At 47.5% G+C, this 22,888-nt stretch overlaps 1 protein-coding gene across 1 annotated transcript in view; it reads right to left on the bottom strand.

The window, feature by feature from the left end:
* The window catches only part of tiam2a (TIAM Rac1 associated GEF 2a), a 123,387-nt gene that overhangs the window by 36,388 nt on the left and 64,111 nt on the right, over positions 1 to 22,888 (bottom strand). Inside the window, exons 9-15 of the mRNA XM_083632859.1 lie at positions 16,531 to 16,587; positions 10,513 to 10,689; positions 9,710 to 9,814; positions 9,531 to 9,609; positions 9,302 to 9,391; positions 7,723 to 7,941; positions 2,251 to 2,339 (exon numbers count right to left, since the gene is read on the bottom strand). Of these exons, the coding sequence (XP_083488985.1) occupies positions 2,251 to 2,339; positions 7,723 to 7,941; positions 9,302 to 9,391; positions 9,531 to 9,609; positions 9,710 to 9,814; positions 10,513 to 10,689; positions 16,531 to 16,587 (816 nt within the window). The remainder of the gene's footprint in view (positions 1 to 2,250; positions 2,340 to 7,722; positions 7,942 to 9,301; positions 9,392 to 9,530; positions 9,610 to 9,709; positions 9,815 to 10,512; positions 10,690 to 16,530; positions 16,588 to 22,888) is intronic.

The raw sequence follows: 22,888 nt of genomic DNA, 5'->3' as shown, positions 1-22,888 counted from the left end.
AAGAGACGGGGGGAAAGAGCAGAGAGGAGAGAGCAGAGAGAAGAGAGCAGAGAGGAGAGAGCAGAGAGGAAAGAGCAGAGAGGAGAGAGCAGAGAGGAGAGAGCAGAGAGGAGAGAGCAGAGAGAAGATAGCAGAGAGGAGAGAGCAGAGAGGAGAGAGCAGAGAGAAGATAGCAGAGAGGAGAGAGCAGAGAGGCGAGAGCAGAGAGAAGATAGCAGAGAGGAGAGAGCAGAGAGGAGATAGCAGAGAGAAGATAGAGAGGAAAGAGCAGAGAGGAGAGAGCAGAGAGTAGAGAGAAGAGAGCAGAGAGGAGAGAGCAGAGAGGAGAGAGCAGAGAGGAGAGCCACTTGTCCTCTCTAATCCACCTCCTGGCTGACCCCGGGTCAAACGCTGCACAGCGTGCACTGACACACACAGTAAGAACACAGTGGCAGCCAGGCTAATTAGCAGTGGTTTCTGGACGTTTGGCTTGGAATCACTGTCAGTGGCTCATTAAGGACATGTGAAAACTCTGGCCAGTCCCTTTTGTCATTCAGCTCACGTTGTGTAAGAAGCAGACTGGTCAAGGTGTGCAGGATCTGCTCACAAGTTTGGATCAGGTCAATGTGACACATCATGTGAATGCATGAGCGCATATCTGCAGACACCTTCGTCCTTCCAGTCACGTCCCACATCATGAACACATGGCTCTTCAGAATGAGCACACACACACTCATTACAGCTCCTTCCCTATTACACCACTGCAACGCCCAGGAAGACATGCCCGACGGGACACCCACGCTCAATCTCATGACTTCAATAATAGGGGTGTCAAAAATAATCGATTATAAGATGCATCGCGATGCGGACGTGCACGATTCTGCATCGATTCACAAATGTCAAAAATCGATTATTAAAAAAAAAAAAAAAAAAGTTAATAATCAAATCAAATATAATGGAAGTACATGCAGTTGTTTATTTTAATTATGGATCATAATACAATGCAATTCCAAATGTACTTTTATTTTAAAAGTAGCCACACAGTGAGAAAAAAGAAAGTGAGAAAAAATAAATCATGTATTGCGGAAAAAAGTGATGCATCGATTTAAGATGCATCGAGATGCATTGATAATCGTACTCGAATCGAATCGTAGCCCTCTGAATCGTAATCGAATCGAATCGTGAGGCCAGTGAAGATTCACAGCCCTATTCAATAACGTTAGTTTACATATCAAAAAGCTGACCGGATACACAGAAATCGACAAAGGACAGAAATAGTCATGAAATCTGCATAATTTCACAAGAGAAGACTATTTGGCATACTTACTGAGAAGTTCTTCGTGCAGAGTTAAACTGAGACAGAATTGGAGAGGTGTATAAACTGCAGGATACCATGTGTCTGCACACTGTCTGGCACCCTTATCTCTTTACATTACTTTAAACTTAGAATAAAGGAAGTGGTTACTGTTGGTTGCAACTGTTTCAACATGCAAACACAACTAAATATTGCTGCCCTTTCACTCACTGCAGTCTATCTCTATTATAAACTTGTGTTATGTTAGCTGCATTGTGAAACAGTGTTGCCGTTATGTGCTTTGTTGTAACTATTGTAGCCGTCTTGTGACTTACGCTCTCCTGTTAATGTTTTGTATTTTATTTGATCACATATATTGTTGCTGATGTTGTTGTCATGTTATGTGTTTTTATGCTGCTGACACTGTCTTGGCTAGGTCTCACTTGTCTTGCAAAAGAGATTTTAATCTCAATGTGACTTCCTGGTTAAATAAGGGTTAAAAAAAAAAAGAAAGTCTGTCAGACGTTTGAGACTAAGCCAGGACTCCATGTCAGTGCCAAGCACCGTGAGGAAGATGCATGAAAATGTCAGCTTCTTCCAAACAAAATGTTTGCCTGTCTAACTCTTAATGCTACAGTGGAATAGATATGGAGAAGCCAGGATGACAGTTGGAGTGTTAGGCAACAGAGTCGACTGAGGGCTTTGTTCCATGCCTTATCATCAAGTGTGTGTGTGTGTAGGAGGCGCTTAGAGGATGTGTGTTTGTTAGGACAGCGTCTTCCCTCAGTCAGCATCCTCTCTACGTGACAGTAATAAGCTGTGTTTATACCAGTGGCTATGATGGAGGAGCCTAATTATGGTAATGCTGAGGACTGGTGCCAGCCTGGCTTCTGACAGCTCCCACAGCTGCCACCGAGGACGGCCACGCGCGCACACACACACACACACACACCAATACGTTGACAAACACATCTTACCTTACTGTGCTGAACAGGCCTAAGATGGGAGTGACCATTCTGTTTTCCTAGGCCCAGGGACTCACCACCATCAGCCACAGTGCACACATCTGGAGAGAGAGGACAGTTCACATTAGCCTTAGCATCACTCTGTATGTGTGTGTGTGTGTCTGTGTGTGTGTGTGAGAGTGAGTGAGTGTGTCAGTGACTGAATGTATGTGTGTGTATGTGTGTGTGTGTGTGTGTGTGTGTGTGTGTGTGTGTGTGTGTGTGTGTGTGTGTGTCAGAGTTGTGTGAGTGCGTGTGTTGTGTGAGTGAGTGAGTGAGTGAGTGTGTGTGTTGTGTGAGTGAGTGAGTGTGTGTGAGTGTGATGTGTGAGTGTGAGTGAGTGAGTGTGAGTGTGTTGTGTGAGTGTGTTGTGTGTGTGAGTGAGTGTGAGTGTGTTGTGTGAGTGTGAGTGTGTTGTGTGAGTGAGTGAGTGAGTGAGTGTGAGTGTGTGCGTGTGAGTGTGTTGTGTGAGTGAGTGAGTGAGTGTGTGTGAGTGTGTTGTGTGAGTGAGTGAGTGAGTGAGTGTGTGTGTGCTGTCATTGCTCACACCACCCATCATTGCCTCTGAATGGGAGTGTTATTTACTACAGCACATCCTTCTACAGACCACAAAACATAAACAATGCTGGCTGGTTAGAGCCGAAGGAGCCGTCACGGGCGCCCGCCAGTCGCTGAGAACTTAAATAGGTCTCCATTCTAAAAATGGCCATGGCATACGCTCATCCCACACACAAAAACACAACTCTTCCACTCGGCAATCCTAATGAAATAATCTGTTATCTCTATTCTTGTTTGAATGAGGAACACAAAAAAAGCATGTGTGGATGAAGCTCCCCAGTGCTTCTCCTGAGAATCTCACTTTAGAAAAATGTATATTTGCGAATATGTCATTATGTGCTCATTACATTCAAGGTCCTGAGGACAACTTTCTAGTTGTTGGCGCATGAAAACAATCACGTCCTGATTGTAGCCTGGGAGGTAGGCCAACGTGATGGTGGGATACAAAAGGAAACTTCTGGACCTCGTGTTGAGTTGAAATTCTCCTTCCTAAGCTGATCATCACTGATTACTAAAGCAAGGCCTACAAAAGACATCTCTTTGGCTGCATGCCATTGTCTTGTCTTATGACTTTGCATGGGGCTGGGTGCACCAACATGACAGACAGCTCCCTTCTAGGAATGCCATCATGAAAGACATGTGCGTGATTTGTCTCAGACAAAGTGATAATTCTCCACTGACAGCATTTGCCTCCCTGCCTCCTCCTCACCTGCCTGGGATCATACGCCCTCTAGAGGTGGAGGAGCAAATTGCAGCCACTTAGTTCACATCATGCTGTGAGGCTTTCCAGTCATCAGTCATTGTTCAACTGTGGTTTTGGTGGAGGAAGTACAATATGAATGTATTGCTTTAATTAAGACTGTTAATTAAGACTTCCTCTCGCCCTGAAAGTCTGACTCTCTGTGAAATTTAGAAGTTACAAACTTAATGCGAGAAAGCAAAAGCAAAAAAAAAACGAAAGTTCTGCACATTCTGTACAGGAGAATGTCAGCAAAACAGCCTGGTGAATTGTATTTATTTAAATCTATTTATTGCAGGACATCCTGCACATCCTGTATACCATTTTATTGCGACGTGGCTTTGAATCTGGCCCAGGACTTTTAAACAAGAACAGATGTGTGCAACAGAGTTGTATCATCATTCTCAAGGGCCACCCCTGTATAAATAAAGGCAACAAAAAAATAAAAAAATAAAATAAACAGTGGTATTTCTCGGCAAGAAAAGATGTTTTCGTCGTTCTCCCGAGTGGATTTGGATTTGACTGGATCCAACACTGCTTGACTACTTTTCACCCACTGAAATTACTGTGCACAGTGCTGAGTCCAGACGGATCCTCGAGACGAGCAGAATGTGAGTTCACGGATCTGCATGGTTTTAACCAGGCTACTTGTCCAGGTCTATTAACTGACCATTCCTGACTAATTTGTCTATGTATTGCTGTCACTGATAAGGAGTATTGTGTTAGTATTCTGAGGTATAGATTATTTATTTGTGTACCCGACGTACCTTGTGTCTATCCTGAGAACACACACGAATTCCCACCAACCAACAAGATTGATACGGCAATAATAACCTGAACCATACCGATGAGTAGGGCTGGGTATTGGCAAGAACCTCACGATACATGGGTCACCAGGGATTACGTTAGCCGGTAATTGCCGGCTTTTAGCCGATATTGTTGCTGTGGGCCGGCAAATTAAAAGATTGCCGGCTCAAGTAGCCGGTTGGAAATGTGCCAAATAAATAAATTCATTATATAAAATAGCCCAATATTGTGTGACCTATAGCCAGTGATGTTGCCATAAGCTACAACTTAAATATAGACTTAAATATATTATATATTTTTGCCCCGCTGTTACTGTATGTTGAGTGTTTGGTGAAAAAGAAGTACAGTACATGAAATCCCAAACATGCTGGCGGCATACATCATTTGTCTTTGGCAGAATTTCCCTTACCTTTAGAGCGACCTTTCCAAAAGGAAACAGATGCTTCTCGGTCAGCCGGGCGTCAGCTGTGTTTGTCCGGCTACATGGGCGACCTGACTGTTCAGCTGTGACCCCCCGCGCTCACACCCAGATTAAAGCCAGCTGACTGGAGGCTCTACACGCACAGCGATAATGAGCCCTCCACGGTCACAAGTACCTCCTGGCCTTTCCGCTGTCCCAGGACAGAGTCGTCAAATAGCATCTAGAGCTCTCGAAACGATGGTTCTTTTCTTTTCTTTACATTTTCTTGCACTGAATGAATTTTTTGTTTTGTTTTAAGGAAGTAGAGGTGTCAACTGGAAGGGAAGTGTAGTGGCTAGCTAAGGATGGGGATGTTATATTGTGGCATCACATGTGGCATTGCTATGCAAACGCGTTGCAGTGCATCTGCAGCTTACAGAGAAAACTGTCATCCACACACAGACACTTGTACACAGAACTCAACACTACTCTGATGGGTTTGCCAAGTCGTGCCATTTCATAGGAGGTAGGCTTGGGTGGTATCTATTTTTTGATACCTTCATACCTTCCTGACATTAGACCCCGGTATACGGTATATGACAGTATTAGTTTCATCAGCGGGGGTGGGGGGGTTAGCCAGCCAATTGTGTTGAGTGTTTGTTTTCTACTTCCAAATAACTCTTCTGTTGGCTAAGATCCTGTTGTATAAAATAAGTTGCAACTACTATATTTCAGAAATCGCGCACAATATTGTTCATTGTTGAAAAGGGAATGGACACCGTTATCGGCAAGCCGGTAACATGCTCATTTCAAAGTGGTCTTAAACAATATAGTGTTGCTTGTAACACATTATGCTTGCCTATTAATAAGGTAAAAGAAAAGTAGCCTACAAATGGTGAATAAAATAAAAATAAATTAATAAAAATAATTTAGGCTAAGCCCAGCACAGGCAAAGACACTTGTGACTATTTTGGCTGAACAAAAAAGATAGAGAACGGTTTTGACGGTATTGAAAATCATACCTTTGGTATTTCTAAATACCCCTGTATACGGTAATACCTTAATACCGCCCAAGCCTAACAGGAGGTATAATATTCTCTCTCTCTCTCTCTCTCTCTGTCTGTCATAATCTGTCACACCCAGGGGCACATGTGAAGTAAACCCAATCAACATGGAATCAATATCCAGTGTTGTGCATGAACGTGCTAAAAGAGTACTACCGTTCATTGAACAAGCTCATATTTTGAACGGGTGAGCTGAGCGGATCCTTTTGCAAATCCATGAATGTACACAGTGAGCGTCGTTCACACCTGCGGGAGTTAACGGCGCTCTTATCGTTCTCTTATTGTTGCGATATTTTTTTCCTAACTACTACTTATTGTACTGAATGGCAACTTTTCAAAAAAATTGCAATGGATTTAGCGAAGTTTTATCTGATTTTTTGCGGTAAAATTGCAGGAACTGGCAAAACTTGCAAGTTGAGGAACCAGTTAAACTGGTTCCTCAACTTGCAACTTGAGGAACTTGCAAGTTGAGGAACTAGTTAACTCAACTTGCAACATGATATTGTTATCAAACTGTTTTGCCCTTTTTGTAAAGAAATCGTGAGAATTTTGAAAAATTGCAAGCCCCCGCAAATATTATTGAGAGATTGCTTGAATTTGCAATAATTGTTTCGATTGGAAAATCGCAGTTTCCTGGAGGGACTGATTAAGGTTAAGGTTACAATGAGTTTTATTTTGAAAGCCCTAAAGCAGAAGACCTACTTTCACATTCTGGCCAACTCATGCACTAAATGATGAAAAAGAAAAACACTAAAATGAACTGCTCATGAACTGAACTGCTCATTTTTTGGGACTGTGAACTTAGTTCAAAGTTCAAAATTGAGAACTATGAATGTGAACTAGTGCATTTTAATCTGCGTGAGCTGAACTTTGAGCTAGCTTTTGTGAAGTGTGAACTTGCACAACACTGTCAATATCAAATGCACTTTCAATTTTACACATAAGTCTCTCAGGCAAAAATCTATAGCAGGGGTGCCCAAACTTTTTTAGGATGAGAGCTACTTACAAACAATAAAATTAGTCGCAAGCTTTTCCCCTTGCCCCTACCAAGTAAGTACATACATATTTTAGCACATTTTAACTCATTCCCCGCCATTGCCGTCTACCGACGTCCTTTAACAGACAATGCTTCTGATGCCATTGACGTCTCTGGACGGCAATAAGTGTTTTCACCATCATATGATAGATGGCTCTCTTACTCACCTTGTGAAATAGTATAGCACGTCTAAAGGTGTACAGGTTCGACCACGATTGTCTAACAAAACCAGGAAGCAGAAAAAAGCAACAATTTCCCATCAGAAAAGGTCCATGGCACGGCTCAAACGCTGGTCCAGCAGCTTTTATTGATACGGGTTTGTCTCCATTACAGCGGCGGGGCAGCCTGTCTATTTTCCACAGAAAGGTGTGCGTAGACTGTGTGCGTAGACCTGTCTATTTTCCACAGAAAGGTGTGCGTAGATCTGTCTATTTTCCACAGAAAATGAATGAAAATGATCAAAAACCCTGGCGGTGGCTAGTGACTTATTCTGAAAACCTCTGGCAGAGAATGAGTTAACAGTATTATTATTTATTTAACATTATTTAATAATGTTATAATGTTAAATACTGTAGATACTGAGTTAGCTATACATGAGTGGGATTTAGCATTTATGCATTAAAAAATAAATAAAATTTTTGACATTTTGAATTTCTTTGGCGAGCTACTTATTGATGGCCCAAGATCTACCTATTGGGCACCCCTGATCTATAGCCTCTAGTCTCCACGCAAATGCAATTCCATAAATGCCTAGGTCTTCACACTCAGCAAATGTTTCTAATCATTGAGGATGTGATGGCCATGTGTGTGTGTGTGTGATTGTTTATATGGTTTTATCCACCTGAGGAGGACTTGGCTCGCTGGTGTTTGTTGTGGGCCTCCAGGTTGTGTCTGGGCGGAGGGGCTGGGTGTCCGGGGGCCCGGGCTAGGGGCACGGGGCCGTCCCGTCTCAGGCTCAGGTGGAGGGCCTGCTCGGCGAACAGAGTCTGGATCAGCGTCAGGTCCAGACCCGACACGCACCGGCCATTCAGCACCAGGATCTCATCGCCTGGCCGCAGACCTGGGGACGCAGAGAAGCCTGTTTTAGAGAGGAGCGTGTAGATGCTACAGTGACTGCATTTACATGGCCATGAGTATCCCGCTTATGAGGCTTATACTGGTTTGGCTCATATTCGGGATATGGTGTTTACATGGAACACAGTGAAATCTGATTATTCATATTCCTGTATACATGATAAGTATAGTACTAGTATCCTGGTTACTGATTTACTGCATGCTATTTGCGCAGGGGCCTGTGATGTTTACAATTACAACACAAACCGGCATCATTATCATCATCATTATTATGATATTGTTATTTTCTTTTATTATTATTTTTGCCCGCTTATATTGGGTGTGTGATGTCATTCACCTTTTTTGGGCCAAGACTATGCAGGATTCCCTTGGATTCCCTCTTCATGGTGGTCTGTCACTGTTTGCGCAATGCTTCTTTCTTTCATTTAAGTCACAAGTCACAACACCTTTGTCCTGTAGCCTGTATACTACAGACTTGAATAGGTCAGCATTTCGATGCTTTCTCCCATCTAAACTGCCAAGTATATTTAATCATAGATATCTATCTATCTATCTATCTATTTACTCATGCTTATATTTTTGTGTCACTTGGCTGAGCCGCGCCTGCGCAGGTAGTCAAACCAGGATAAGATGTATACATGCAACAGTATCCCGGTTTCTTTCGGAGTACTCCAGCTAGCATAATCGGGTTTCCCAAAACTGGGATAAGGGCTTATCCATGTTTCTGGAATCAGGATTACCGGATATAATGTTTGCATGTGCAAACCAATGGACAAGCTTGGATTTTCCCACCTGAAGTCCAGGAAGTGTTCCTGAAAGCTGTAGTTCCTCGAATGGCCACTTGGGGCTGGGTGCAGTAGGCATTCACCCCATGTTAAAATGACCGACTTTGTAACAGGACAACATGTTTCCAGTATGGGGCAAAACACGGTTTTGGTCTATATAGCTAATTTCACCTTTTCATAAACTGTAGGGAGGGGGGTCATTTTTTATATACAGTAACTTGCCCATTTGGAGTAAAATAGACGATAGAAAAGGGGGTGATTGACAGGTCGCCTGTCCAGTGATCGCGCAGCTTGTGGATCATGGACCAATAGCAGGCGGAGCTGCGGCTCTGGGAAACCCCCATCTCGCGTGAGCAGCGCATGGACCCCAAGATGGCAACAGACAACACTTTGCTGAAAAACGTGAGTCCAAAAAATTGTGGATGGCTTTATCCGTATTATTTAGGTCAGTGGTGCAAACAGAAAAACGGGAGACTTCAAAACCCCGATAATACCCGGGATACTCATGTCGACACAATCACTGATTATTCTGTTCCTGAACCGTGACAAGCAGGTCCTTACCTTCACTGAAGGCCAGTCCATCAGGAAGCACCTCACTGACCAAGATCCTACTGTTCTTCTGGCCGTCTATGTGCCCCGTCACCGCAAAACCTGAGAGATAGACAAATACACAAATTTAAACTGACCCACACAGTGCCTGTTAATGGAGTGTTCATGTGCAGTGCATGAAACGGAACGCGCAACTAGGCCCACATCAGTCTACATCAGTCTATTTCCACAGCTGACTCACCAAAGTCTCCAGCGCCACTCGGCCTGCTCATGTGCAGAGTAAATACATTCAATGGGACCACCTCCAACTGATCCCACACCTACGGAGAGATATGAAACCAATCACCATCACTGTGTCAGGCTAACAGACTAAATACAGCACAGATCATGTGTGTGATTGTGTGCGTTTCTCCTCCTCACCACATCGTGGAGGGGTTCGCCGGGAGCCAGGTATCGAACCTCCACATCCTGGCCCACTTGCCTGTGCAGTCGGAGGCAATGCGAACCCGGGTCCAGCTGTTTCACCTATTTACACAAGAGCCAATGGTCAACAGCCTGCGTGCACAAAAAAATCATCCATACATATTTCACGCACTGACGCCAAGCCTGACAGCTGCTGCATGGCAAAGGTGTGGAACACAGCAGAATGACCTATTGACTTGACACTGGGTGAGAAGTTACAGTGAACAAAATAACTTTGCCTGAGGGATTGTGGTCCCATGGGAGCATAATACAACAGGATCTGAGTGTACAAGCTGTTACAGACGCTATTCAACCATTAATGATAAAGATGTGAGTAATGGGTGGGGGTGTGCTTTTTCTTTTCTTTTTCTTTGTATTGTACTACTTGTTGCTTTGCATTTGGTTTCTTTTCTTTTAGATTTCTGTAATTGACCGTTGTCATTCACTTGGAGTTGTTGTGTCTTGTAGGGTTAAGGTTAGGGTTACTTGTTGTTTACTTTGTATTATGTAGCACTTGTTTTCTGATATGTTTCTTATGATTCTTGATTAAAAAATTAAAAAAATGCTCGTAAAAAAGAATGTGAGTAGATCACACATGATGACATGGTCTGGCAATCATGTATACTGCCATTTGGCTATATATATATATATATCCAAATCACATCACTGTTTTGCTACACCTATCAGGAATACTTTTCTCTCTCTCATCTCAGTGTCAAGGCATAATTTGTCTGCAACCCCCCCCCCCCCCTCCTCCCTACCTTGCAGGCTGTGGAGAGGAGCTCAGCAGCTGTCTGCTCTCTTCTGACAGGGACTTGGACCGTCAGGCTGTCTGGCATGTAGACGCAGGTCAGCACCTCTGTGCCACCGCTGCTGCTGTCCCAGACACCGCCCTCAGGGGGCGACATCGAGTAGATGTTGGTCAGCACATCCAGCCTCTGTACAGGGAGGGAAGAGGCAAAGGAGAGGGAGGGAGGGATAGAGAGTAAAGAAAGAGGTGGGGTGAGGAGGAGCATAAGAGTGAAGGCGGAGGGAGGAGAGAGAGCAATGGCAACAGAGAGAGGGAGGGAGGGGAGAGAGAGAGAGAGGGAGAGAGAGACTGAGTTTGAGTAACGGCACACAAATCAATACAGTTCCATTAGGCTAAATGCGGCGTTTGGCTGTGGATCAAGCCGTGGAGCAAAGATGCCATACAATTGGGCTTTCAGAAATTCATTTGACAACATAGACGGCAGTTGCTTCCCATAATAGTCATCGTAATGATCGTGTACACAAGAGGATTGGCAGGGGGTCTATTGGCAGGTCCAGACGACGAGATATCGTCTGCGCAGCTCTCCGGTCCTCTGACTTCTCTGACTCCACGTACTTCTGAGTGGAGTGACGTATGAGTCTGACTCCACGTACTTCTGAGTGGAGTGACGTATGAGTCTGACTCCACGTACTTCTGAGTGGAGTGACGTATGAGTCTGACTCCACGTACTTCTGAGTGGAGTGACGTATGAGTCTGACTCCACGTACTTCTGAGTGGAGTGACGTATGAGTCTGACTCCACGTACTTCTGAGTGGAGTGACGTATGAGGCAAACACATTTCAAACTCAGTCTGCCTCTCAAAAGAGCCATTTGAAGAGGAGTATTTGTGGGTGGCATTAACAGTGAGGTTTGAGCTGGGTATTATTAGTGCTGGGCTTAGCCAGCCACTGGGCCTCACAGACGGCCATTTGGGGGTTTTGGTTGCGACTCTGTGTCTCTGGAGGGAAAAGCGGCACTGTTGCACTGTGGGGGCTGTGGGAGGCGCCGAAGAGCGGCCTGAGACCACAACTATCGAGGCTCTACATCTCGAGGAAACCCTCAATCACGCCAATGGACCAAACCTCACGGGCTGGAGCAACCAGTGATTCAGCACTTCTGACAAAAACGGTTTGGGCTCTCGGCTCGACTGAGAGGCATCATTGAGACGTGGGACCAAGCGGGATAATCGCCTTTGTGACGAGGTCTGGAATGTACTGCGGTCGTTTCACTGCATTATGGGTCCACAAATGTTGAGTGGTGTGTGTGTGTGTGTGTGTGTGTGTCTGTCTGTCTTTCTCATGTGCACGTGTGTGAGAGTCTGACGAGGACAACAAAGTAGCATTCTGCCCCGTGTGGCTGAGGGAAAAAACACAGGCATACAGGCAAACATTCACCTCGTTTTCCAGTAACACGTCCCCTCCACTGCTCTACCTAGCCGCGCCGAAAGAAAGGCCACCAATGTTCCAGCCAGTTGGTGCATTCAAAGGCTACCAATGTTCTGGCCTAAATGTTTCCCTAACCTTCAGGGGCGGACAAAGTGCTGCTTCTACACCCACCTGTGTCCACCCCTTTGGGGATGTGTGAGCTCATGTTTACAATCCCAGGATGAAGAAACAAGCTGTCATGACGACTGGTTGCATAACCAATCCCACTTGTGTCCGAGCAACATGGCGTGAGTGGAAAACTAAGAGTTGGTTGCCTGCGGTGACCTGACCAGTGGCTGACTAACACTGTACACTCATTCATGGTCAGAGAGGGCTGAAACCTACTGACGGTTGCCTGGTCAACGTTCCACAGATGGCTGCCAAGGCTCTGGTCCAGACACGCGCTGGACTTCAACAACTACTCTGTGTGGTGTATGTGTGAGTGTCTGTGTGTGTGTGTGTGTGTGTGTGTGTGTGTGTGTGTGTGTGTGTGAGTGAGAGTGCGCAAGAGAAAATCTAAAAGCGCACCCTATTTTAAGTTGCCATTCAGCCAAATCATTCAAACCAATACTTCAGTCTTTCCTGTGGAGTGTGGAAAAAATGTCCAAACTAGCCATCCTCCACCCTGGAGCTTCTAAAGATGGAATGTGGAGTTAACGGACATTTGGTGACCGCTGTACAAAAACACCCTTTCTGTTCCACTTAGCAACAACTGAGTAATATAAATATTACAGTGAGCAGTGACGAGCGTGCGCAGACTCAAATAGAAACGCCGCGAGTGAACAAGGAACTGAAGACTTCGGCCCGTTTCCATTTCCTTATTTGAAGTCTATTAAAGGGGATGTTACACTTCCTTTCCTTAAGGCTCCACCCAAGGTCCGACGTTGTGACACATACAGACGCACACACACAGTGACAAATACACGGCAAAGTGCAGCCACACTGGCTATTATTGGGTCAGCATAGAGTTGGGCTGGCACTAATGGGTAGCTGAGTATGTTAGGGGGAACAGATGTCCTGACAGAGACACAGTGCTCGGTAAGGGATGATGTGCTGTGGGGATCATGTCAAGTAACAGGAGAGACAGAGAAAACACAGGTCTAATGTGGTGCTTCCTTCTCCCTGGGGATAGGAACATGGCGGGGAAGGGAGCTACACCATTAGGCTGAAACTTGCCATACTATAACCCTCCTCTGGCATTTACAATAAAAATAGGTGGAAATCTTGGGCAAAAACACATCTGCATACATTTCAAATATTTGCTTAAATGTGGGCGTGATCCTGCCAGACGCAAAGTCGCAAAGACTCAGAAGATGAATCAAGCGCGTTTTTCTTTTTTGTAGTCAGGTCTTCAACTGCTGCTTTGCCTCGGGTGTGACAGAATGAACTGGTGGGTGGATTGGGGGATTTGGAGTGGAAAACGATGCCGTTTAAAGTGCATAATGTTGTCGCCTGTCTCGGGGCCAAAGGAGTTACTGTATTGAAAGGCTCATCCGCTAATAATCTCTTATAGGAGCTGCTGTATGTAATCGTCATGACCTATTGCTGTTTTAACAACACACCAGCGGGCTGTTGAGACAGCTGCAGGGTAACGCTCATGTAGGAAGGAAGTCTAGTATACACATAGTGTACACACAGGCCATACAACCACACCCTCGAATGCATGTGCACCCCCCCCCCCCCCCACACACATACAGCACATACACACACACACACACACACACACACACACACACACACACACACACAGTACACTAAATCATACCCTTCACTTGACTTCACTTCAAAGGATGAAGGGAAGACGATTGCTTAATAATAGAGTAATTCCAGGGATTTAGGAGACCCAAGTAGGACAAGAGAATCCAGGAGTCATCAAGGCAGAGAGGATGAAGTGTAGAAATCAATACAGCTGTGCTAGCCTCCCTCTGTCCCCACTTCCCACCCTGAAGGGTCTTAATCCCCACTAAATCTAAATGGATCCCGGAGGCCAGTTACTTTTCCCCCCACATCCGACTCTAGGAAACTAAAGAGGAGGCTGACGCATCCCAAGCAACTTTAAAGCATCGACCCAAATAAAGGCTATCATTGTTTTTTTTCTCAAGCCACTTCCTCTTCTGAGTGCGGGTCTAGGCCCTTAATGGTGGCAGTTTTGACACTGACCACATTCACATGTGCCATAATATGAACCATTGCATCCGGTGGGAAGGGGGGGGCTTCAAAACACGCATCCCACTCCGTCTAAAAGTGTCTGCTATGCTCGACTTTGACTGTCACACTTCATCGGTTCTTAAGATGCAGGGACGCTTTGAGGATGAGAGTTTCTCTGAAGCAAAACGCAGTGACGGAAGCCATCCTTTACTGATCCCCGTAGGGATCTTTTCTCACCACTAGAGGTGGTACGGATTCCGATTCTTTGCTCAACGACACTTCGGCAGGGTGGATGTTGGCAGGGTGGATGTTTGGGGGAATTTCGGCTTTGTCCCGCTACTGCAGCGAGAATGGGAAAAAACAAACAGAAGCCGACCCAGGAGCCAGGATAATGAAATCTCTGTGGGGAAGTAGCTGAGGCATGGAGCCGAGATGAGGAAGTAGCTGAGGCATGGAGCCGAGATGAGGAAGTAGCTGAGGCATGGAGCCGAGATGAGGAAGTAGCTGAGGCATGGAGCCGAGATGAGGAAGTAGCTGAGGCATGGAGCCGAGATGAGGAGGTAGCTGAGGCATGGAGCCGAGATGAGGAGGTAGCTGAGGCATGGAGCCGAGATGAGGAGGTAGCTGAGGCATGGAGCCGAGATGAGGAGGTAGCTGAGGCATGGAGCCGAGATGAGGAAGTAGCTGAGGCATGGAGCCGAGATGAGGAAGTAGCTGAGGCATGGAGCCGAGATGAGGAAGTAGCTGAGGCATGGGGCCGAGATGAGGAGGTAGCTGAGGCATGGAGCCGAGATGAGGAGGTAGCTGAGGCATGGAGCCGAGATGAGGAGGTAGCTGAGGCATGGAGCCGAGATGAGGAGGTAGCTGAGGCATGGAGCCGAGATGAGGAGGTAGCTGAGGCATGGAGCCGAGATGAGGAGGTAGCTGAGGCATGGAGCCGAGATGAGGAAGTAGCTGAGGCATGGAGCCGAGATGAGGAAGTAGCTGAGGCATGGAGCCGAGATGAGGAAGTAGCTGAGGCATGGAGCCGAGATGAGGAGGTAGCTGAGGAATGGAGCCGAGATGAGGAAGTAGCTGAGGCATGGAGCCGAGATGAGGAGGTAGCTGAGGCATGGAGCCGAGATGAGGAGGTAGCTGAGGCATGAGGCCGAGATGAGGAAGTAGCTGAGGCATGGAGCCGAGATGAGGAAGTAACTGAGGCATGGAGCCGAGATGAGGAGGTAGCTGAGGCATGGAGCCGAGATGAGAAAGTAGCTGAGGCATGAGGCCGAGATGAGGAGGTAGCTGAGGCATGGGGCCGAGATGAGGAGGTAGCTGAGGCATGGAGCCGAGATGAGGAGGTAGCTGAGGCATGGAGCCGAGATGAGGAGGTAGCTGAGGCATGGAGCCGAGATGAGAAAGTAGCTGAGGCATGAGGCCGAGATGAGGAGGTAGCTGAGGCATGGAGCCGAGATGAGGAGGTAGCTGAGGCATGGAGCCGAGATGAGGAGGTAGCTGAGGCATGAGGCCGAGATGAGGAGGTAGCTGAGGCATGGAGCCGAGATGAGGAAGTAGCTGAGGCATGAGGCCGAGATGAGGAGGTAGCTGAGGCATGAGGCCGAGATGAGGAGGTAGCTGAGGCATGGACCCGAGATGAGGAGGTAGCTGAGGCATGAGGCCGAGATGAGGAGGTAGCTGAGGCATGAGGCCGAGATGAGGAGGTAGCTGAGGCATGGAGCCAAGATGAGGAGGTAGCTGAGGCATGGAGCCGAGATGAGGAGGTAGCTGAGGCATGAGGCCGAGATGAGGAGGTAGCTGAGGCATGGAGCCAAGATGAGGAGGTAGCTGAGGCATGGAGCCGAGATGAGGAGGTAGCTGAGGCATGGAGCGGAGAGCAAGCAGTATTTCACACTTCCCTGAAAAGAGGCTTGTAACCACGCTACAGCCTGCGAGTGAGATTCCCCAACGTCGGCCAGAACTCACACCATCCGACGATTCAATGCTTTAACACTTTGCCTCAGTGCCTCTGTTCAAACACCTCCACACCTTCTGTTAAGTCGGGACCCGTGTCCAGTGTCCACACTGTAAATTAACTCTATTCCAGCATCGTAAAAATATTGTTAGCTATGCTGTCTGTCTATCTTGCAGACACTTGCAGATAAACATGAAAGGAATCTCTGCTTTGATCCTGGACGAGTACTACACGCGGAGACACACACACACTTTCCCATTACACACACGCGCGCGCGCACGCCATGTGTCTGAAAAATATCCTTACACAGGCGCTGTCAAAACCATGAAAGACAGCAGAGGTCAAAGAAACAGAGGAGCTGCCTGCTTCTGCTGTGGCTATGCAACATGACAGCAGCAAAGACAGATGGCTTTTTTTTCTTCTTATATCAATGATTATTCAACTTTATTGTGAATCTTCAACTCACCTCAGTGCTGCTGTGAGGCAGGAAGTACGCTTGACCCCCGGCGTCACTCTCAAAGATCTGAAACAGACAGACAGATGGTCAAAGGGACAGACAGTAAGACAGACGGGCAGAGGGGCAGACAGTAAGACAGACGGGCAGAGGGGCAGACAGTAAGACAGACGGGCAGAGGGGCAGACAGACAGTAAGACAGACGGGCAGACAGACAGTAAGACAGAGGGGCAGACAGTAAGACAGACGGGCAGACAGACAGTAAGACAGACGGTCAGAGGGACAGACAGTAAGACAGCGGGGCAGAGGGGCAGACAGACAGTAAGACAGACGGGCAGAGGGGCAGACAGACAGTAAGACAGACGGGCAGAGGGGCAGACAGACAGTAAGACAGACGGGCAGAGGGGCAGACAGACAGTAAGACAGACGGGCAGAGGGGCAGACAGACAGTAAGACAGACGGTCAGAGGGGCGGACAGACAGTAAGACAGACGGTCAGAGGGACAGACAGTAAGACAGACGGTCAGAAGGACAGACAGTAAGACAGATGGTCAGAGGGACAGACAGTAAGACAGACGGTCAGAGGGACAGACAGACAGTAAGACAGACGGTCAGAGGGACAGACAGTAAGACAGACGGTCAGAGGGGCAGACAGACAGTAAGACAGACGGTCAGAGGGACAGACAGTAAGACAGACAGTCAGAGGGACAGACAGTAAGACAGACGGTCAGAGGGACAGACAGACAGTAAGACAGACGGTCAGAGGGACAGACAGTAAGACAGACGGTCAGAGGGGCAGACAGACAGTAAGACAGACGGTCAGAGGGACAGACAGTAAGACAGACGGTCAGAGGGACAGACAGACAGTAAGACAGACGGGCAGAGGGGCAGACAGTAAGACAGACGGGCAGAGGGGCAGACAGTAAGACAGACGGTCAGAGGGACAGACAGACAGTAAGACAGATGGGCAGAGGGGCAGACAGTAAGACAGACGGGCAGAGGGGCAGACAGTAAGACAGACGGGCAGACAGTAAGACAGATGGTCAGAGGGGCAGACAGTAAGACAGACGGGCAGAGGGGCAGACAGTAAGACAGACGGGCAGAGGGGCAGACAGTAAGACAGACGGTCAGAGGGGCAGACAGTAAGACAGACGGGCAGACAGTAAGACAGACGGGCAGAGGGGCAGACAGTAAGACAGACGGGCAGACAGTAAGACAGACGGGCAGAGGGACAGACAGTAAGACAGACGGTCAGAGGGGCAGACAGTAAGACAGACGGGCAGAGGGGCAGACAGTAAGACAGACGGTCAGAGGGGCAGACAGTAAGACAGACGGTCAGAGGGACAGACAGTAAGACAGACGGTCAGAGGGACAGACAGTAAGACAGACGGTCAGAGGGACAGACAGTAAGACAGACGGGCAGAGGGGCAGACAGTAAGACAGACGGGCAGAGGGGCAGACAGTAAGACAGACGGTCAGAGGGGCAGACAGTAAGACAGACGGGCAGAGGGGCAGACAGTAAGACAGACGGTCAGAGGGGCAGACAGTAAGACAGACGGGCAGAGGGGCAGACAGTAAGACAGACGGGCAGAGGGGCAGACAGTAAGACAGATGGGCAGAGGGGCAGACAGTAAGACAGACGGGCAGAGGGGCAGACAGTAAGACAGACGGGCAGAGGGGCAGACAGTAAGACAGACGGTCAGAGGGGCAGACAGTAAGACAGATGGTCAGAGGGGCAGACAGTAAGACAGACGGTCAGAGGGGCAGACAGTAAGGCACCAAGCTCATTGACTCATAAGCTCCCTGCCACCCATGGCAACACAATATTAGGCGCACACACTGCTATTATGTCGTTAATTAAAAACTATGCGGGGGTGAGGGCAGCGCTTTGATACCATTTCCACACGGGGTCTGTAGCCTTTGAAGGTCCAGGCAGTGGTGTAATACTCTGTGTGTGTGTGTGTGTGTGTGTGTGTGTGTGTGTGTGTGTGTGTGTGTGTGTGTGTGTGTGTGTGTGTGGGGACACGGAGGAAAAGATCCTGTGTGGGAGAGACTTGAAAGGGAGAGTCGGTGCGGTTACGAACGACGACAAGTGCTCCACCTCTCCATGTCTCATCCACCCTTCTCTCACTCTCATCAAGAGCCAGGTCTGCTCAAGGTTTTCTTCCACTTTAAAGGGGTAATTTCCCCCCCTGCTGCCGTCACCAAGTGCTGCTTTTGTTGGGTAATTAATTGTTTCAATTGCCACATGACATCGCAGTATAATCGCCGGTGCATGTGAGAATTGTTTCAATTGTTGGGCTAAAATAAAGAGCCTGGTCTCCGACCTGCTCTATAGACGGTTTTAACTTGACAACACAAACATTCTAAATTGAACCCCCGCTCACTTCCTGTTGCAGTGTTTGCTATGGACATAAAAGAAAAAAAAACATTCAAGTGCAGGACTGACCATTCCGTGAAAACCGTCTATACAGCTGAGCAGCGAAAACTAAAGTAACGATGTCGAGTGAATATTTCTGCAGTTTGCCGAATGCTGAGAAAAAGGAAGTGCTGTGGGGTTGTGCTCTGGTGAAAACCGTCTATAGAGAAGCAAAGTGAACGTCACTTCCTGCTTCGGCACTGTACCAGAAATTTTCTTCCGCAATTTATTTTCCCCATAGACATTTCGTAAAATGCTTATAAAAGTAGCTTTACTTGGTCAAACCAAACGGTTCAGCTATGTTTAGAATCGGGAGAGACCATAGAACATCTCACTCACATCTCAACTAAAAAAAAAAACATAGAAAACATATTTTCTTTAAACCCTCATTTTTTTAACGTTTTGGTCCAAGTGAAATGTTATGCGATCTCTCCTGTTTCTAAATATATCTGAACCGTTTGGTTTGAACAAGTAAAACTATTTTTATAAGCATTTTATGAAATGTCTATGGGAAAATAAATGGCGGATGAAAATCTCTGCTACAGTGCTGAAGCAGGGAGTGACGTTCCACTTTGGCTCTCTATTTGTAATTGTAAAGTGCCTTGAGATAACTCTTCTTATGATTTGGCGCTATATACGTAAATATAAAATTGATTGATTGATTGAATTGACTTCTTGATCCATTCCCTCCAATGCCTCCATTTATCTCTCTCTGTCTCTCTCTCTGCTGTGTGATTGCATGGTGTGTTGTGGCAGGTAAAGCCCCTAGCTGGAAGGTGACTCTGCAGCCTCAGAGGGCTGACTGGGCACAGATTGTAGAGCTAATCGTTATCTGACTGCGTGACTCCCATCGTCGCTCAAAGAGGCTGTGCTTATCAACTTCTGCTGACATAGTTTGTCTAGTCTTTGTCTAGTGGACAGCCGAGGCATGATTGGACACAATGGACGGTTCAGCTGGTGGCAGAAGGGGCCAAGGAGGACGATTCATACTGTAGACTACAAGCTTAAAAAAGCTGCATGCACAATATTGGACAGCATTTTGCAGTGAAATTAACTACGATGACATATTCTTGGGAGTTCAAGCTCAATTTCCTGAAAGAGATTGCTTCTGATAAGGAGTAGATTGGTACGTTCCCGATCAAAATAAACCCACGTAGACTAGTGATGGGGAGGAACTAAACACATCATCCCCACAACCCAGCATATCCATTTTCCTACAACAACAAATGCTACAAGGTTTATTTTCCCTCTTAAAACAACCAGAGGCATTTCATTTACAATCACAGACTCCAGTAATGGCAGTGGGAACCAGGACCCTCGTCTGAACTTTGACCCCTGCCTTAACTCTCCCTCTCACCCGCGAGCATTTATGAAAGTGACTGTAAACAGCGATGCCTCGCTGTAAAGCACCCTAATTTTAGAACGCTTTAGCAACTCCCGTCTCCCACAAATCCTTGGACCTTTCTGGCCTACTTCCCACAGCCGGCACCGGCCAGCCCCGCCCCCTTACTGTACGCCCGGATGAGAGACGAGAGAACGAGGGGGGAAGGTGGGGTGGAGCATGACTTTGGGGCAAGGCTGTTGAGCGGGGCGTCGCAGTGGTAAATGGGATTTAGGCTTAGTCAACACAGATGAGTCAGTACGGAGTCTGTGGTAAGAGGACCGCTAGCTAACGCTCTGATGTTCATACTCTGAGAAATAGGGGGTTGAAGAGGAGAGGAGGAGGGGCCGGAGAAAAGAGGGAGACGAATGGAGAGAGATTTTGGGGGTGGGGAGAGAGAGAGAGAGAGAGAAACCAATACGCTTGAGAGATTAGCTGAGCAAGGACAGAGGCAGTTTGCATTAGATGGAGGTAGGAGAGAGGAAAAGGGAGAAGATAAAAAAGCTCATAAGAAAACGGCAGAGAAAGCACGGTCGAGGGGAGCTGAGATGCTAACAACAGATTAAAGAGAACATGGAGGAAGGTTTGGCTCCTCAGAGAGCCTCGCTGTCCAAATCCCTCTCCAATAAACACGCGTTCCCGCCAAGAGGGGACAGCCAGGGAGTGGATGACGCCATCCAAAATGGCCACCACAGTATTTCCCGCCAGTCGCAAAGAACATTGGGAAACCAAAACTTAAGCGCACTGATCTTTCATTCTTTAAAAACCCCACAAAGACAGCAGATGTCCAGAAAGAACCATTGCTCTGACATTCCCTTGGAAGCAATTACCAGTCATTGGCTGTTCTTTATTAGCCTCCATGCAAAAATAGAGAGCACAACAGCAGCAAACAGAGCCTAAGAGAAGGGTGACCCTGCCTTTAAGAGAAGGGGGACCCTGCCTTTAAGAGAAGGGGGACCCTGCAGAAACTAAATAAAGGGAGGCCGTTTAATATTTCGCGTCGGTACACACAGACCATCTGCTGGTGACTGTGGGGCTGAGGTGCGAGTGGAGCCCGGCCTGCTATCTGCCACATATGGCTTTTAATAATTCATGCCCGTGCTGCAGCGCCACCTCAGCCAGGATGGAACTGGGCCTCATTAGGCGGGCCGGCTGGAGTTCCCCAGAAATATAATAACCAGTGCACGCACACGCACACACACACACACACACACACACACACACACACACACACACACACAGGTGCGCCGAGACACATGCTGAGTCGCTGAGAGACAGGCGCACACACAACGCACACAGAACACATAAATGTCACAGAGCAGGTGGGGTGGTTAGATCAGGCAGGTGGAGCAGGTGGGGTGGGTGGTGGTTAGATCAGGCAGGTGGAGCAGGTGGGGGGGGGGTGGTTAGATCAGGCAGGTGGAGCAGGTGGGGGGGGGGGGGGGGGTGATGGGTAGATCAGGCAGGTGGAGCAGGTGGGGGGGGGGGGGGTGGTTAGATCAGGCAGGTGGAGCAGGTGGGGGGGGGTGGTGGTTAGATCAGGCAGGTGGAGTGGGGGGTGGTTAGATCAGGCAGGTGGAGCAGGTGGGGGGGGGGGTGGTTAGATCAGGCAGGTGGAGCAGGTGGGGGGGGGGGGGGTGGGTGGTTAGATCAGGCAGGTGGAGCAGGTGGGGGGGGGGGGTGGTTAGATCAGGCAGGTGGCGGGGTGGGTGGGCTAGATAAGGCTGAGTGGAAGAGGGAAGAGGGAAGAGCGACGTTTTATCACCGTTCGGGAGTAACAACGCACTTTCTGAAGAGCGTACCAGTATATAAGATTGGCTTTTAGCTGTGCCAACCAGTGTTGTAGTCAAGTCACTATATCTCAATTCAATGTCGAGTCTCGAGTCACCAAAGAAGAGTCTGAGTCAAGTCCCCATTATCTGAGTCCGAGTCTGAGTCCGAGTCCGGAGTTACTGAATCCACATGTAGATGCCCTTGCACGAAATTGAATAATGTCATAGTATCAATAAAGCTATGAATATCTTATGCCAAATTGTTAGGGCCTATTACAAAAAACAAAAACAGTCTTTATCAATTAACAAGTCCGAGTCCGAGTCTCCAACTTCCAAGTCTGAATGCATGAATGCTCCAATCCAAGTCCAAGTCTGAGTCATCAGTGCTCAAGTCCAAGTCGAGTCACGAGTCCTGAAAAAGTGTCCAGGACTCCGACTCGACTCCAACACTGGTGCCAGCTCTGGGACAAGAACACACTGCACTGACTAATGAAGGTCGATTTTGGGTGATCAAAAGCACAACTCCACTACCTTCCCATACGCTCGTCTAATGAATGGAGTTTCATAAAAGACTTGGGGGTGAAACATGAGTCACTGAGTGTTTCCTATAGCGATTCTTTAAATAGACCACCTAGTGTCTGTCGAGTATCCTCTAGTGCTGTAGCTTCAGGGTAGAGAGTGGTGGATTCCAACATCAATAAATAACTAGTCGACATGAGTCTAATTACTAACCTGAGAGGATTTAGCCCAGACCCCCCTCTGCACCTGGGTTTGGAATGTTCCCCTGTGTTTACATTGA

The sequence above is a fragment of the Poromitra crassiceps genome (genome assembly GCF_964638095.1).
Source record: "Poromitra crassiceps genome assembly, chromosome: 3".
NCBI classification, from domain to species: domain Eukaryota; kingdom Metazoa; phylum Chordata; class Actinopteri; order Beryciformes; family Melamphaidae; genus Poromitra; species Poromitra crassiceps.
The sequence above is the reverse complement of the archived record's forward strand: the minus strand, read 5'-3'. Positions and strand labels throughout refer to the sequence as shown.